General features: G+C 44.2%; 1 protein-coding gene across 2 annotated transcripts; it reads right to left on the bottom strand.

Annotated features, from left to right (window-relative positions):
• Positions 1-411: 411 nt before the first annotated feature.
• Positions 412-11,934, bottom strand: RAB11B (RAB11B, member RAS oncogene family). 2 transcript variants are annotated; one of them, XM_010001315.1, is made up of 4 exons: positions 11,723-11,934; positions 8,887-9,080; positions 6,272-6,352; positions 412-2,233 (listed from the first exon to the last, which is right to left on the bottom strand). In XM_010001315.1, the coding sequence occupies exons 1-4, from the start codon at positions 11,932-11,934 to the stop codon at positions 2,088-2,090; spliced, it is 633 nt and encodes a 210-aa protein (XP_009999617.1). In that variant the 3' UTR covers positions 412-2,087. The 2 variants fall into 2 exon arrangements, with proteins under 2 accessions (XP_009999617.1, XP_009999618.1); XM_010001316.1 differs by having other exon boundaries at positions 2,138-2,210.
• Between the last annotated feature and the right edge of the window lie 5,602 nt (positions 11,935-17,536).

Here is a 17,536-nt window from a genome sequence, read left to right as displayed (position 1 = left end):
AATTCCCATTCTCTCTGATGGTGTGTCCATCTGCCAGCCTTCCAAACACTGACGCATCACATTCTGGTCTAGAACCACCAAAAAGGAGATGTCTCTAGTTCCCACTGGCTGCACCTTCTCTCAAAAGGATGCTATATTAAAGTAAACAGCAAGTGCTGGAAGTGCTTCCTGAAGTGGGACACACTTGGGACAGGGCACTGTGATGCCTAGAGAGGAATTCATACCCTCATTCAGTGGGATTAGGCTGCAAGCACACAACCCTTCACCTTGAGTGTGTCCTCTAAACAAAGGTGTGAAGTGGAAGTTATAGGCACCACATGCACCCTTTGCTGTCAACTATAGCCCTCTAGGTGGATACAGTACAAAATTAAAGGCATTGGTCTGGAAATCTGAAAAGAAAAGCCATCAGAGTTAACCGCCCTTAATTTTATTACACAACCAGACAGAACAGTTGAGACTGGAATGTCAGACTTTCCCTTCAAGCACAATTCACAGTTTCATATTTGCTTTGTATCAGAAAAAAAAATCGACTCACTACGAGGCAGGTAGGATTCATCAAGTGAGGTACAGTCTCAGAATACAGAGCAAAAATTCCCTGCAAATTGCTTCACTAGTTCCAGAGAGCAGCAGATGGGCTCCAACTCTTCCTTTAGACAGTTTCACCAGTAGTTGCCTCATCATAACACTCAGCATATACTGGAGGGGATGCAAGAGTGTAAGAGCTAGTGAATGATGAGAAGCCATCACAGAAGATTTTCACAAGCTAGCAAGAGACAGACAACACAAGGTTGTGATAACATTCTTCCCATCCAGCAAAACAAAATATTATAGTAGTTAGCCCTGCTGATGACAAGTCTGTTACATCAGGTGAAGTACAATCATTTGAGAATTACAGTCTGCAATTCAGTAGAACAGAAGAAGAGGAAAACAACAGGTTAGTAGTTATTAAGTGAAATCTTAATATGCCTTTTAGTAGAGGTCAAGGAGATTATGCCCAAGGTCAATAGTGAAAGAGAATGGAAGAGCAAGTTCAAGATGCTATGGTTCTGCAGAAGTTTTACAAAACGTATAAAGTGGTGTGTTTCTCTACAACAACCAAAACCCCTACAAGTGCAGATATATACATGACATGAAAATATTGCTTCACTCACTCAAACAGGGGTAGGAGAGATCTAGAGAAAAAGCAGCATGCAAAACAAAAAAAAAGTCCTGGAACTATAGAAGATCCTGCTTTCATACACTGATCTACACTACAGAATAAGCCTACTTGTACAGGTTGCAAAAGGTTTCTGAAATCAATATGCTGGCACTTACTGTACAATAATGTTAACTGATTAACATAAGCCATGAATAAATATTAAGCCACTTCATAAAGCCTGCACAAGCAGCACAGGCATTCATGGTGGCAGAGAAAGCAAAGCAGACATACTTCATTGTTCCCAAATAAAACAAGAATAGAGAATGATTTCCCAAGCAGGAAACAGTAAACTACATAGCCAGACTAACTGTATTAGGGGTAGTTACACAATAAGTAATGTTATTTTCAACAGCTTTCTTATGTGTGTGCAGCCACTAAAAACCTCACTGTGAGACTTGATCAGGATAGAAAAAGAGAGCATTTGGTAGGATAGCTATTTTCTTTTAATTTCTCCCCCATGTTTACAGAAACACAAGAAAAAAAAATTCTGACTAAGGGAAGAAAAAAACCTTGTCACCTAAATGTAGTTATTTCTTCAACTGTTATAGTCAATCCCCATGGTTTCTCTCCCAGAAAAAACAAACCAACAGAAAACCCAAACCGTGTGAGGAGAGTGTTTCATGGGATAATATCCAGCAGCAGATATTCCAACACAAAGATGTCTATCAGATCAGTGCCTACATTTCAAGCCCAAAAGTCACCACATTGAAAGGGATTTCAGAGGCAGGGGAATGTTAACCCTACAATTAAAGCTCTAAGGTGAAAGGGGGGACTTGGAAACGGGGTAAAGAAGGGAAGAGGGAGTCACTGAATCACAGGAGATAAGAAGTGCACACAAGTTTCTAAATGAAGCACAGACGAAGTGAAGGGCACAAGAGTCATCTACAGGTCACAGGTTCTGACAGCACTGGAGTTTGTTGGATTTCTGTCCATCGGTGGTTGGTGGGACACTGATGTCAACAACATTGTTGCCAGGAGACTCATCGTGCGCGGACCGATCCGCGATCTGCTTCTGCGACACGATGCGGTAGATTTCTGAAAGGAGAGCAGACTTGTTAGAGCCCAGACAGCCCCTGCCTGCAAAGGAGCATGTACAAATGGCCCAGCAAGCTGTCACAGAAGATGTTTGAACCCAAGAATGAGAAGATTTTAACTTGAGAGCTGGGAAAGTAACCTAATCTGACCAGCTGTGGCATGTTACGCTTTCCAGCTCTGCAATGGACGCGCCAGCTCAGAGTGGAAAAGTTATTAAGACAAGATTCCTTACTGCCTCCCACAGCAGCACTTCCTGCCACAGCTTTTTCAGTAACTCCATGACCATGGGTACTATTAAAAGGCATTTTAAATAAGAAAGAAGCAGGAACACTCATTTCTAAAGCCGGGAATAATCTTAATTGTGACTTAAAAACTGGGCAACAGGATCTAGAAACCTCGATCAAGAGGATGTTTGCAAAATGTCCTCGTGCAGCAGCAGCGACTGAGCTATTTCACACTTCAGCTCCAAGCAAATTTCTGCTACCAAATGACAGAAGTGCCTACTCTCTGCAAATCAGTTTTCCCACCTATGACAGTAAAACACCACATGGTTCCATAAAGCCCCATATTGATCTGAAAATGCTTTTCCCAAGACAATTAATTTATTTGACTTAATTTATGCCTGAAAGCACACAAAGCTGTAACTGCTGCAGAGAGACTGCCAAGTTAAAAGCTTTCAGAAACAAAACCATTTCAGCTGCATAGTTAGTAAAAATAATTTAAATTGAAAGGTTTTTCAATTACTTAATTCACCTACTATGAGCCCTTGTTCCAACTTCCCTCCATTGTGAGACAGGAAAAGGGCAAGTACCTCCCTGGAAGTCTGAGGTAAATATTATGGTCACATTCATGCAGCCACAGCCTCAAAACATCAACACTCCAAATCTTGAGTAAAAATTCAAAATCATGGGGGACTATGTGGGTATGTATTTTGTTTGGCTTTTTTTTTTTTTTAAAGAAGCTGCATATGTTTAAGATGGAAACCTTGTCGCCCTTCAGCTCCTCTTGCTGAAAGGGATGAGATGTTCAGAGATGTCACACCCCCTCCTTTGGTGCTCAGTGCTGTATTTTAACACTAGTTGTTCAGTCCTCACCAAGCTCCCTTTTCCTTGGGGTAGCATCTGCTTGGTTTTCTTTAGCTGTGGTTTTCTTCCCCAGACTTTAGTGATCCCTCAAAGTGGTGGCCAGTAACAAAAGTCCTGTTCTGGTGCTCCCACCCTCTTTCCTCCTCTAAGTCCCCCATGGTGGCTCCCAACTCACTGCTCTACACAGCAGATTTCCCCAGATTTCTTCTCCACTCCTAGCAGGATGATTCTCCTCCAGGCAAACACTTTAGGAAAAGCCTTTTCAGGACTACTCAGTCTTTCTAGCCACATCCTCACTATTCTTAAACTGAACAACCTCTGGGAGCCCAAGATGCTGCTAAGAGACAGTGTTTTGAGTTCAGTTTGCCCAGGCCTGACCTCAGCTGGAGTTCTGTCTCCCAAAATATCTCATCTGCCACAGCAGACCACACTGGGGCTCTCTCCTCGAGCAGCCTTAGGCCATCTTCGCTACCCAAGGTCAGCCTCAGGACAACACTACAAGGGAAGACAGAATGGATGGCAAGCACAAAACTATGCTCAGTGCCAAAACCATGGATCCCATCTCAAAGCACCAGGCAAGCTGCCTCAGCTCCAGCCAAGTGCCACAGACAAGCATGGGACCTGCTGTAAGGCTGCCCTGCATGAGAGGCTGTCCCAGTTCAGGCATCTGCTGGTCTGCTCTACAGCCTTGTCTCAACAGCAACATCCTTCAGGTGCTTCACCAGTAGCTCTGATAATACAAATCTTGCTGAGCAGAAAATATAAACCATTCCTAGTCTGTCAGGCATCTTACTTATAGGGGCAGCCTGGCTATCCTTTATGTCCTGCCTGTCTCTTCTTGGTCATCTTCTAATTGCAACACATTTCTGGTACCAACAGAGTTGGCCAGAACCAGACCTAGTGATCCCAGCACTTCTACCTGCTTTCCTGCACACCCTGCAAAAGGAACCTAGCAGAGCCTCCCTTACAGAATTCAATCAATTAAAACTCAGCTGTTTTCCTAGGAACAGCCTCTCATTCATACAGAATCAAGAAACAATAATACAAAGCCAATTATTTGGCTTATCCAATAAGCAACATACACCAGACACTTCCTGGTCATCAAGCAGAACCAGAATGAGGGCACTTTCTTGTTTAACTAAAATCAGTATCTGGTTACAAAAAAGGTCAGAAAATGCTCATCTGGAGATGTTGTGGGACATGTTTCAGGCACCACAAAGCAGTGTAGAGGGGTGAGACTATAGATGCTTGATTGGGCTAGAATTCAGCTATGGCAGCCACAGTCAGGAACTGGATCTTGCCAACTTTGCCTGTTCACAGTATGAATCTTAAAGAGCTTTTCAAGAGAGAGAACAAACACACTGACAAATTACATGACATTTTCTCTCCTTTAGGACAAGATTCAGATCTCACGGGGCAGCCAGAGGTAGAACAGTAACCCAATACCTGTTTGCTAGGCCTCTTCCTATTTAGGTATGATTTTTAAGGGGTTTTTGCCAATTAGTTTATTTGAGGACTGGAAGATTACATCAATTTCCCTGTTGCCTCAAACCGTATTTTGAGATACTACTACTGCAGAACACAGTGGGAGGCAAAGTCTCTGAAAGCAGAGATGCTCATGTTTATCAGGGTTTCTTAGCTCCAATTCAGCAGTCCTGCAGACTAGTTTCCTTCTGACACCCTTGGGTGTGACAGCACCATGCTTCCCAGGACCCTCTTCCAAGAATTAGCTCAGGCACAGAGCCACCCAAACACAGAGTCCCCTCAGACTGGTGCCAGAGTATAACACATCCTCTGGAACACAGAGTGCTAAGGCATACAGTGCTGACACACCCACACAAGCTCAAGTCTAACTAAAACTGGACTAAAATTAGACTAAACCCCAAGTTTGGGAAAATTTACCCACCCCACCTGAAGTGACAACACAGCATGTAACCTCACCACTTCAACCCTGTCTTTCCTTCTCCTACCTCATGACTGTAGAACTCTTACTTCCTGGCCAACCTCACTGTGAAGGAAATCAGCTTTTTCTCCCTATCCTGCATTTTGCCCAGAACAGAGCTGCACTCTTCCAAAGGTCAAATGAGTCTTCAGCTCAAATTTGCAAAACACCAGCTGGAAATCCCTGCTTTGGCCATGGCTTGGCACAGTAAGCAGGACTTGCTGGTGTACTTACAGTAATCAAGCTTTCCTGAAGAATCCTCACGTAGTGGGGTGCTCCCTCACTCCAAGAAAATACATGCAGGCAACAGCTCCATCTTAAGGACTGGAAATTCTAAGCCTCAGTCTGAAAGAGGCCTAAAGCCACTAGAGTGGAATACCTCTGATGCTACATGCAGTGCTCCCACTGGATGAGCCATGGAGCATTCCCACATGTACAGCAAATCGGAAGCTGCAAAAGGACACTGCACTGAGCAGCCACATCCACAGCAGTTATATGTGCTGAGGAACATTCTTGGGCAGGAGAAGTCACAAGCTCTCGCCTCCTTTTGACCTGTGACCACTGTCACATACTTACTCAACTCCTGGGACTATTCAGGGACATACCCAGAAGGCAGCCTGCAAGATCACCTACCTGCTTGCCAGCAGCTGAGAAGAGTTCAGTAGTCTGGACAAAAATATGATGCACGAGTCTGCTTTGGTGTGAGACAACACACTGCAATGTTTAACTTCCAAGTGTGGTTGTGGCTTCACTGCCTAAATTTTCTGCTAGTGACTTTACAACAGTGCAATTGCAATAGCTTGGATATATGGAACAACAGGAGATTAGAAACCTCCAGATGCTTGGGAAGAAAGATATGTGTGGGGTGGCAGGCAGAACAGAAAGGTAAGATTAGAAGGCTTGCAAACTAACTGTCATTCCCAACACTCACTTCCAAAGCATTCTAGAAAACATGCCCATGAAGATGACCCACTAGCTCAGGAGTTCCTCTGAATCCATAACAAACCATACCTGTAAGGATGTTTTTGAAGGCTTCTTCTACATTTGTTGAATCCAGAGCAGAAGTTTCAATAAAAGACAAGTTATTTTTTTCTGTAATAAATAACAAGTGGTTCAGTTAAAAACTTTAATAGCATTTAATTTCACCTTTAAGGTTTTCACCTTATTTTTCAGCGAAATCAGCCAGGGCACAGTCTCTTTCTTTTAGTCATATTATACTAGGAACAACTTGGTGCATTGTTTAGTTGGTTGCTAGTGGGCAGGGGTGACCTCATTGCAGTCTGTGGTTCCTCAGGAGGGGAAGAGATGGGGCAGGTCCTGATCTCTTCACTCCTGTGAGCAGTGACAGGACTGGGAGAAATGGCAGAAGCTGCATCTGGAAGAGGTTTAGGTTGGCTATCAGGAAAAGGCTTTTCACCCAGAGGGTAGTTGAGCACTGGAACAAGCTCCCCAGGACAGTGGTCACAGCACCAAGGCTGCCTGAGTTGAAGAAGCCTTTGGATGTTGCTCTCAGGCACATGGGGTGATTCTTGGGGTGCCCTACACAGGGACAGGAGTTGGACTCGTGATCCTGATGGGTCCCTTCCAACTCAGCATGTTCTATGATTCTGTGATTCTAGTGTTTCAGCAGCATCACTTTTGACCACAGTGTGAGAACATTTTCCCCACTGCAGCCCTTGTGCAGACAAGCAACACAAGTTACTCTCCTCTGGTTACAGATCACTCAGTCCTAGAGGAACTTGGAGCAATAGCACAGGCAAAAGCACTTGGGCTGCAACATGAGTCACAATTCTCCACATCAATACCAAAAAGATAAAAGCAGACCTAATCAAGAGTCCACCTCCAAATTACAATAAAACCCCTAATAATACAGCCTATTTTCTTCTTTCCTCTTACAATGCAAAAGATACATATTTTTTAATTTAAAAAAGGATTAACACCCAAACTCACACCTAAAATGGCACACACCATCTGCCCATAAATAGGCACATTTCAGGCACAGAGCTTATATGGCACCACCTGTGCCACGAGTAGCTATTTTAAACTGCTTCAGTAGAAAGTCAGGGACAAAAAACAAGCTGTTAAACCAAGCAACCAGAATAATGCACTACCTAGGCTGCCTACTAACTTGTTTTGCTTCCTTTATATAGACCTCACTTGTTCATTTGAAAATATAAAGTGGTTTTACAGGACAACTGCTTACTAGTAAAATGCAGAAAACATGTTTTAGCAAGCCCAGGCAATATTCCTAGAAGGATTTTAAAGGCTGTACGTTTAAATTCCACCTTCAAGCTTGATAGCCACAAAAAGGTAAGCTGGATGTCCCCAGGTCTATAAGGGCTTTTGCCCTTCCTTATAGATAAAGAAGAGAGAGAAGCAATGCAGTGAGAGCAGCTCACATAACCCACTTGACTTCTCCTAACAATTGATAATCTCCAAGTCTAATCATCACTGTATCTAAATGAAAGCAGATGACACAACTATATGCATCAGTGCTCTGGATCAGAAAATACACCATCTAAGGGAAGAGTCACTATTAATCTGCAGCTCTCCACACTGACATGTACTCAGTAGAACCAGGCCTCTAGGAAGGAAGGAAAGACATTTTCTACTGTGATATTTTACATTGTGACCTTTCCTCTTCTAACTGTTCCTTACTGTTTCCCTCCTTGCTAGAGGAAGTGTTTAATCTTCAGCTATCAGGCAGCTCAAGGACATCATTTCAAAAACATGTGCTACCACTGCCTTTAAAAAAAAAAACCCAACACAAACCCAAAACAAACCAACTACACATACTATTTAATAAGATAAAATACTTATCTTCAAAAAAATTCTTAAACACCTTTTTTTAATGTCAGAAAACGCACCCTTAAGGTGAAAGTTCAGTCCTGGACAACAACAGTGTGATTACAGCTTCAGAGAATCATGGAATCTGCTGAGTTGGAAGGGACCCATCAGGATCACGAGTCTAACTCCTATCCCTGTGTAAGGCACCCCAAGAATCACCCCATGTGCCTGAGAGCATCATCCAAAGGCTTCTTGAGCTCAGGCAGCCTTGGTGCTGTGACCAGTGCCCCGGGCAGCTTGTTCCAGTGCTCCACCACCCTCTGGGTGAAAAGCTTTTTCCTGGTCTCCAACCTAAACCTCCCCTGATGCAGCTTCTGCTATTTCTCCCAGTCCTGTCACTGCTCACAGGAGTGAAGAGATCAGGATCTGCCCCATCTCTTCCCCTCCTGAGGAACCACAGACTGCAATGAGGTCACCCCTCAGCCTCCTCTTCTCCAGGCTGAACAATCCCAGTGAGCTCAGCTGCTCCTCATAAGTCATCCCATCCAGATCCTTCCCCATCCTCATGGCTCTCCTCTGGACACTCTCCACTAGCTTGATGTCCTTTTTATGGTGTGGTGCCCAAACCTGCAGGCAGTGCTCCAGGTGAGGCTGCACCAGAGCAGAGCGGGACAATCACCCCCCTGGCAACGCTCTGCTTGATGCACCCCAGGACATGGTTGGCCCTCCTGGCTGCCAGGGCACACTGCTGCCTCATCCTCAGTTTGCCAGCAACCATCAGCTTGTACCAACACCACCAAGTTCAGAAAGCACCAACCCAGAACACACTGCCTACAAACCTGCAAAGGCCCGGGCCTCATCCGTGGGCACAGCTCTGAGGTGGCGCAGGTCGCTCTTGTTCCCCACCAGCATGATGACAATGTTGTTGTCTGCATGATCCCTAAGCTCCTTCAGCCAGCGCTCCACATTCTCATAGGTGAGATGTTTGGCAATGTCATAGACAAGAAGAGCCCCAACAGCACCACGGTAATACCTGAAAGCAGAAGGCACATTCCTCACAGAGAGCTCTGTCCCAGTTATTCCAACCAACCTGGTATCTGGCTCTTCTATCCTAGTCACTTCTAAAGAGTTGAAAATATTCCAGCCCCCTCTGGAAGAAGTTGTGGTGGTGCAAATACTGTTGTTGGGTTTTCTTAAGCCTAAAATCACGTTCCAAATGCTGGGGTTCTTTAATGGCATTCCTAAAAAAATTCTAAAGTATGTTCCAAAACGCTGAAGAGCCTGCAGAAGCCGTGGCATCGTTAGTCTGCTAAAACTGTGTGCATGAAAACTCACCATGCAGAATCAGTATTGCTAGAAGTTTTTTGTCAAGTTATAACTTATCTTTCTACTAGGAAAAGAATCACATCATCATCCTGGTCAGAAGGGACCTTGAAGATCATCAAGTTCAACCACAACCTAAATCCACCAACCATAACCTCATCTACCCGTTCAGTGCTTCAATCATGTCCCTCAGCACCACATCTCTATTTCTTTTAAACACTTCCAGGGATGGTGACTCCACCACCTCCCTGGGCAGCCTGTTCCACTGTCCAACCCCTCTTTCAATAAAGAAATTCTTTTTCATCTCCAGTCTAAACCTCCCCTGGGGCAACTTCAGGCCATTTCCTCTGGTCCTGTCGTTATTCACTTGAGAGAAGAGCCCAACTCCCACCTCCCTACAACCTCCTTTCAGGCAGTTGCAGAGAGCAATGAGGTCTCCCTTCAGCCTCCTCTTCATCAAACTAAACAATCCCAGTTCCCTCAGCCTCTCCTCATAGGACTTGCTCCCCAGACCTTTCACCAGCTTGGTAGCTCCTCTGGACACGTTCCAGTAACCCTACATCCTTCTGGAAGTGAGGGGCCCAGAACTGACCCCAGTGCTCAAGGTATGGCCTCACCAGTGCAGGGCACAATCACTCTCTGCTCCTGCTGTCCACACTATTTCTGCTGCAGGCCAGGATGCTGGTGGCCTCCTTGGCCACCTGAGCACACTGCTGGCTCATGTTAAGTTGACTGTCAACCAGCACCCCAGACCTAGTAAAATCCTTAGTAAAATGTCAGTATTTGTTGCTGATCTTTCCAATACCTCCTCTGTTCCTCTTAAAAATTCCAGAGGAGGACTCTGGGCTATACTGACACTTATCCACAGTGAGAATAGAACCTGTTCCTCAGTGTCAGTTTGGGCCCATTTCAAGTCAAGCCAAGGACTCGGGACAGCATAAGCCAATCCAGATCAGCAATCCTATAACCTCCATATCTCTCTTCCACACAATCCTACCGTTTCTCCTTTCTACTAGCACTGCTTACAGGGCACCACCTCAGCAAAAAACATGGACCTCTCACTGGTGGCTGGAGCTCTGCTGGCTTAGCGAGCTGGATGGGCTCAGCGATATGTCAGGCAAGAGCTCGTTCCAGGACAAAGGAGAGGCAGGACCCCAGGACTACAGATGCACTGATTCTCATCAGCCAAGTCTGCTGTTGAACCTGTCTCAGCCAGCAGTTTTTCTGCTAAGCTTTTACAAAACAATTTAAAGGTTACTAAAAACAATTCTCAAAACCACACTAATAATTATGGAAAAGTAGCCATTTGAAATCACCACTTACACCTGCTTCTGCATTACCTCATTTTTGCATTCCTTCCCTATAGATTATTCCCTTTGGGCTCCATGCTCTTCTATTTTTCTCCCATCTATTCTCCATTACCCTATTTCACCTCAATTTAAAAAAAAAAAAAATCCCTTACCTTGAGTTTAATACAAATGGCTTAATCTGACTATGATTCAGAAACAAGTTTGTACCTTTAAAAACTGTTACACATCTGTAACACCTAAAAATGTCAACCCACTGATCAGAACACGTCCTGGATAACTAGACCTGCCAAGAAGGTTTTCTCTTTCCTCTAAAAGATACTTTTGCCTCCCACTTGCATAGAAACAGATACACCCAGAGGTTACAGTTTAAGACACTGTGTGGATTCACAAGGTGCTGTACATGAAAGCTTCTCAACACCACTGTTCTAAACAGGGACGTGCCTCATGCTGCAGAGTCAGCACTATCACAGCTGCCTTTCTACTCCCTGGTTATTCAGCATGCACTCCTGGACCTAATTTTCAGGGCTGAAACTAATTCAAAGTCATTGAGATTTCAAGGGGGTTTGTGGCAGTGGACAGTCCTAAAAATACCCTCAATCTCAAGACTGAAGGGACAAATGAAGACCAGACCCCTCTGGTGTTTGGTAAGCTTCCACGCCTAGACCAAAACGTGATGCCAAACTGCTCCCAGCTTCCATCAGCAATGGCACTCATTCCATGCTATGAAGACAAGACAGCACATCAAGGGAAGGTAAAGAACTCAAAACACAAACCTCAAACAGTGTTTCACACACTTTTAATTTAAGCTGTCTTCTATTCTGTAATAATAGCATTAAAATCTAAAAACTACTTTCTTTGTATTAATCAAGGAACAGAAAAGTATTTTCTATTTTATGACTTGGATCCACATGGAAGTCTGTCTATGATCCTATGATTTTGTCACGTGTCCCAAATATTTTTCATTAATTTTCTACCCATAAATTTATCTACACCATCTCTGCTAGAATTGTGCTGTTAGCCTGAGCAAAGACCCCGTACTCACGCTGAGGTAATGGCACGGTATCGTTCCTGTCCTGCAGTGTCCCAGATCTGGGCTTTTATTGTCTTGCCATCCACCTGGATGCTCCTGGTGGCAAATTCCACCCCAATGGTGCTCTTACTCTCCAGATTGAACTCATTGCGTGTGAACCGTGACAGAAGATTACTCTTCCCAACTCCAGAGTCTCCAATCAACACAACTGAAAGAAAAGACATTATTTTTGAAATTAATTCTTCACACCAGCATTAACCCAGTGCAGTGGTGCTACCTGGCTGCTGCAGTGCCTTGCAGGCAGCACCCAGAGGAGCCGCACAGCCAGATGAACACAGGAGAAAGTTGTGCTGACACCACCTCAGACTTGACTACTCCAGCTTGCCTCCCCAGCCCCAAAACAGCACAGAGCCTTTTTGTTGCTCAGTTCCTCAGAGATGGAAATGAGATGTTGCTACAGAGACTTGTCAACAACAAAATGTGGCTTTGGAGGCCCCAAGTCACCACCAGCAACTCAAGCTGATTAGATATCCCCTTGCACACTCAACCTGTTGTAGAGGAAGGCTGCAAACCACATTTTCAGAAACATTACAGTCAAGAATATGGCAACAAGCTATCTGTCTGCTTGACAAATGCCTGGGTAAACTATAATCCTACTCTCATTTTTATTATTTAAAAAAAAAACGAACAACATGGTAAGTAAACAATTATTTGCAGTTCCCATTGGGGTCATACAAGGTGATTTATTTCAGTAATTTCATTCATTCATATGTTCACCACAAACAGGGGAAAATAGGAGACATTTGATACTACAAACAAGATGCAAAGCAAAGTAGAACACTCAGCAAAATGAGTTCTAGTAGATTGCATGAGAATTAAAAGATGAGCTAAAAATCTCTGCCTCCACACGAGGTGTTGCCATGTTAACAGAAAAATGTTGGAGCAGAGGGATCTGTAGCACACAAAACCCAGCTTTACTGAAAGGAAAGTAGAAGGTACATCTTGTAGTAGGAGCTTCCCCTACGCTGGGGCTGAAGCTCCTTGCTGACCCCAGGGCACACCTCTGCAGGCTGGTCCTTCCTTCCCAGCCATGCCCGACCAGGCTCTCCAGGAGACCTTGTCAAGTCCAAAGACAAGACTTGTCATACAAGGTTCTTTACTATGCAGCTAAGGCAACTATACACACTGTCTTAAATCTCTGTGTTACTGACTACAGCAAGATAGAACTAAAGTGAAAGAAGACTAAAGGCAATTGAGCCATCCTCCCTCAGCCTCAGCAAATACTGCATTGTACACAACTGGCATTCCAGCATCCTGGCTTCAGAAGGGAGAAAGGTGGGCCCAGCCAGGTTTCTTCAGCCTCAGGAAGGTTTTCTGCTTTGGTTCAAAGTACAGATTTGTTGATCTTTCTCATTCATATGACCTGTTTTTCCTACAGAAAAGCAGACATGGGTGGAAAACATTCCTGATCACTCCACAACAAATAACAGAAGACTCTTCTCATTACACACTTCCAGAATGAGCTCACCAGCATTCTCCTGGGGCCAGGGATCAAACTTGTCTGTCAGTGTTATTACAGCTTTTTTCTGTTCAGGCCATTGTTTCAGGATGCAGCTCTGGCAGCCACACTGCTCCAGTTCTGTAACTCCCCACCCCTGCTAGCACATTCCCAACCTTCTGCTGAAGCCCTTCATAGCTCTGCTGTGACAGCTCCTGAGCTGCATGGGGAGATGGCTGAAATGCTCCGGACTCCCCACCCCAGCATTTCATCCAGCTGACAGCACAGAGAGACGGGCAACTGTGCTAGCACAGCTGAGCAGTCAAAACACAACAGAGGCAGGAATGGGCAGCCAGTGTGGATCATGGCAAGGTGCCACAACTCCCCACCCAGGACAGCTTAAATCAGTTCCTCACAGTGCTCTGCCTCCACTGGCAAACAGCCTGAACTGGTTTTTTTAGAGTATGAGAACAGATATATTTAAAATATTTTTTTACGAGTTCCAACTCTAGGATTTGGTCAGCTTTATTTTCCAGACCAACAGTTTTTCATCACTAATTCCACAGGGTGTTCCAAGAACAGGCTGAAGGTCACCAATTTTGCACAGTGATCTGCTGGCTTGGAGTAGGCTGGACCCTACAGCAAAGCCCTGACCATAATCAAAAGGAGGTAAGAACATCCACTACACAAGCTAGACCAGCTTGGGAAAACCCTCAAGCTTCCAACTGTTTCCAAAGGGAGTTACCATCTCGGGAACCTGCAGCACAGGAAAGCACAGCCTCTCTCCAGGTTCTAGCCACCTCCTATGGCATCTTCAAATTACCAGCTTTGTGCATTACTCATGCCAATGGCTCTCAGGTCATTAACTCCATCTGTTGCAGGAAGAATATTCAGGAGGTTCTGCACTACTTTACCTATTTACCTCTGCTGCAATCTGGCAGCAAAGCACCAGGCTTCACAATCCTGGGCTGCTTCACAATCCAGCACAGATCATAAGAGAATATTTTTGAGAAGTTACTGGAAGCAGAAATACTAAAGGACAGCAACCGGGTCCAACTCGGTCAATAATGTGCTCTCTACCTACAGTCTCCAAGTGCTAATCTTGAGAATTAACAAGCACTTCCCCTTCCAGGGGAAGGACACAAAGACTGGAGGCCCACAGAGAAACAGAACCAACCAACTTTTATTGCCTGTTCACATGCAGAAGCCTCAACAGAGTAGAAAGGAATGTTCCAAATCAGCTCTAGGAGCCTTAATACTCCCTAAACATATCTCACCTGAACAGACAGTCATACTTCCTAAACAGTCTTTAGGGCCACACTGGTAATGGAAAGATGCACTGGTTTTACCTTGGAAGTAACCCCATCCAAGAACCAGCACCAATCATCATCAGATGGCTGGAAGTACACAAGCAAGCCCTGCTGAGTGCCCTGTTTACACACTGAGCTGTGGCACTGCTCCTGCAGCCTTCCTTCAGTTTCTCTCTCCTCCACCATCCCGTGCCAGTCAGCTAGTAACCATTCACCAGGTTACCCATCTGTCAGCAGTAAAGCATCCAGACCTCAGTCACCATCACCACTCTACATCCCATGGCTTGTCTGGCCTCACAACACACACCTACAGCTGCCCAAGCACAGCTCAATCCCACACCTGGGGACCCTGAGACAAAGCAAGTGAAAGATAGAATTAAAAATCCAGGGCAATACACTGATGGTAAGAAAGATCAAAAAGATCAAGTTTGTGACAGAATTTTAAATACATTAGTTTATTCATCTGGCAAAAATAACTTATTTTTGAACAATCAAGAAGATTAAGATTCCCTCCAACAGAGACCACATAAGCAGAGCTCATCATAAATATTAAGCACATAAAGTCTAAATTAAGACATAAACATAAAGACAAAATCTAAATCCCCAGAAAGGTAAAAAGCAAGCTCTTTTCTACGTGTGGTTTTTCCTTCCTTTTTCATGAGCCAGCACAGATCTGCACAACATCAAATGTGATTTTTAAAATAAACACTGATAATAACTAATCTTCTTGAGAGGAAAATTAATGTGCAGATCACATTTTAATAGGTACAAGGCTTCCAATATTTTAACAACTATGAAAAGGTCATTAATTCAATTCCAGATCCAACCCATTCAAAACTCATCATGTAAAGTTCCTGCTTTTTAACCATCCCAGCTACAAAACTAATTGGGAACAGAGCCCTGAACCACTGGCTTTGCTTGGTTTACATCACTGAAATGCAACTACAAGACCCTCACAGCCTCATTATTCTGCAGCAGCTCTGCACACAGAATTCAGCTTGTTCTCCCAAAGGTTGGCTCAGTCATTTTGTTAACAAACAACATTTTGTTGTGATCAATAAAATAAGCAGCTCTGACTGCTGGGACGCACACAAAAGTAAAGGGAAACTGGGAATAAAGAAGTGCTAGTTTAGCAAAGCAGCTTTGACTAAAACCACACTGGCCTCCCCAGAGTGCCACCCAACCTCAAATTAGTTTTGGCCTAATGTGTGTGAGACCCAAAAAGCCAATAATGTTCATCTCTCCTGCAGCCCTACTGAAATGGCCAGTGCTGAAGCACAAGCTGATGGACACTGTGAAAGAGGGGACACTAAGAACAGCTACACACAGAAACTGCTGCTACAAACCCCTGAACCATTTTCACCCCTGGACAGCTGTTTTATAGGCAGTATTTCACATCAGAGAGATTAACAACGAATGAGGCTCTTTGCCTTTTAAACTTTTTATAAAGCTGATTAATACAATCGATGCTGAATGACAGAAGTTCCTCTACAAGCAGTTCCAGATCTTCCACGATATAAAAAAGTATACTCAACACTGCATTCACCTGGAGTGAATACTACAATGCAAGGATGCAAATCTATTGAATAAGCACAACTGTAAAAGTGCAAATCAGAGTCCAACTATATTTCCTTTGGGAATAGGTGGTACAGGAAATGGTGAAACCTTAAATGTAATAAAAATTAAATATCCCAGACTGCAACCCTTCTCCACCATTATTTTTGCCTCTCACCACTACATGTGTGTGACAGAAGGGAAGCCATCTATGTATGTAAGAAGGTGCTAAATCAAAAGTCAGTCAACCCCCCGGACGTCATTTTTTCATTATGTCAATTCCCCTTGATATTTGAATATGGAATTCCATGATTGGAGGGGGCGGAAGGGAAAGGAAGGGGAGTTGGTCCTACAGTGGATATTCCATCCCACTTGGTCCCATTTATATTCTCTATTTCTAGCCAAGTCTCAAAAGCCTAGAAGGAAGGAAGGAAGGAAGGAAAAGATTAGTAGATAGGGAAGGGGCTTTTGAGGGATTGTTTATTAGAAAATACAACATCCACACAACTACCCTGAACCAAAGGACGCACAGAAAAATACAATTCTCCCCCACACTTTTCATTAAGTTAAGCACTACAAAGCAGGCCAGGGTGCTTTGCAGTATCAACACAAAAGCCTAATTCCTGACCACATCACTTCAGGTTCAGTTTCATTCCAGATAAAACTAAAAACACATCTCAAAACAGCTTAACAGCTTATTTTCAAAGATGAATGCAGTTTTGCCTGCCTAACTGACTATTCACAGAAAGAAAAAAAGAAATTAAATTGTTAGGCTTTCAAGTTCCCAGCTATTAAATCACTTGGGAAATCGACATCAGAAGGAAACTAGTTTAGGCCCAGACAGTTCAGCATATTTTTGGAGGTTAACCTTCTGCTTTATAGGCAGGAAAGATTAAGAGTTTCAACCTCCACCACTAACTTGAAGACTGTAAAACAAACACACCAAACAGACAAATACATACATAAAATACTTCCACCAGATGAGTAATTGTTCTTTCCTTTCATGAACACACCAGTGTGGAATCACTGCTGCCTGTGTTCCAACCAGGTGCAGTCAGGACAGTGTGTCCTGACTTCAAACTCCAGGGAAACGTTCACGGCAACAAGTGCTCCCCAACTCCCCCAAAGCCCCTGAGCACCCACAGACACACTTGTTCCCCTCGTTTTGTAAGAGCAAACTCTTGGGATGAATAGAAGGGTTTGCACCCTGCCACCGCAGGAGAACAAGTGTCAAACGGGTTGAGGGTCACAGGGCTGGAGGTTCTGCACCCACCCACACTCATCTTTAGGTCTCCAAGGCAGAGTTGTGGGATGCTCTGGGGGAAGGGTCTACCCGAGCATCCCTTCCTGCGCAGGACACCGACCTGCAGCAACCTTTACAGACACAGGACATCAACAGTAAATACGACCCAGAGCAGCAGTAAATCCACCCAGCAGTTCTGTTTTCTCACACAATCCCTACAC

The sequence above is a fragment of the Chaetura pelagica genome, unplaced genomic scaffold (assembly GCF_000747805.2).
Source record: "Chaetura pelagica isolate M959 unplaced genomic scaffold, ChaPel_1.0 scaffold1277, whole genome shotgun sequence".
Classification (NCBI taxonomy): domain Eukaryota; kingdom Metazoa; phylum Chordata; class Aves; order Apodiformes; family Apodidae; genus Chaetura; species Chaetura pelagica.
This window is presented reverse-complemented; position numbering and strand designations above follow the sequence as displayed.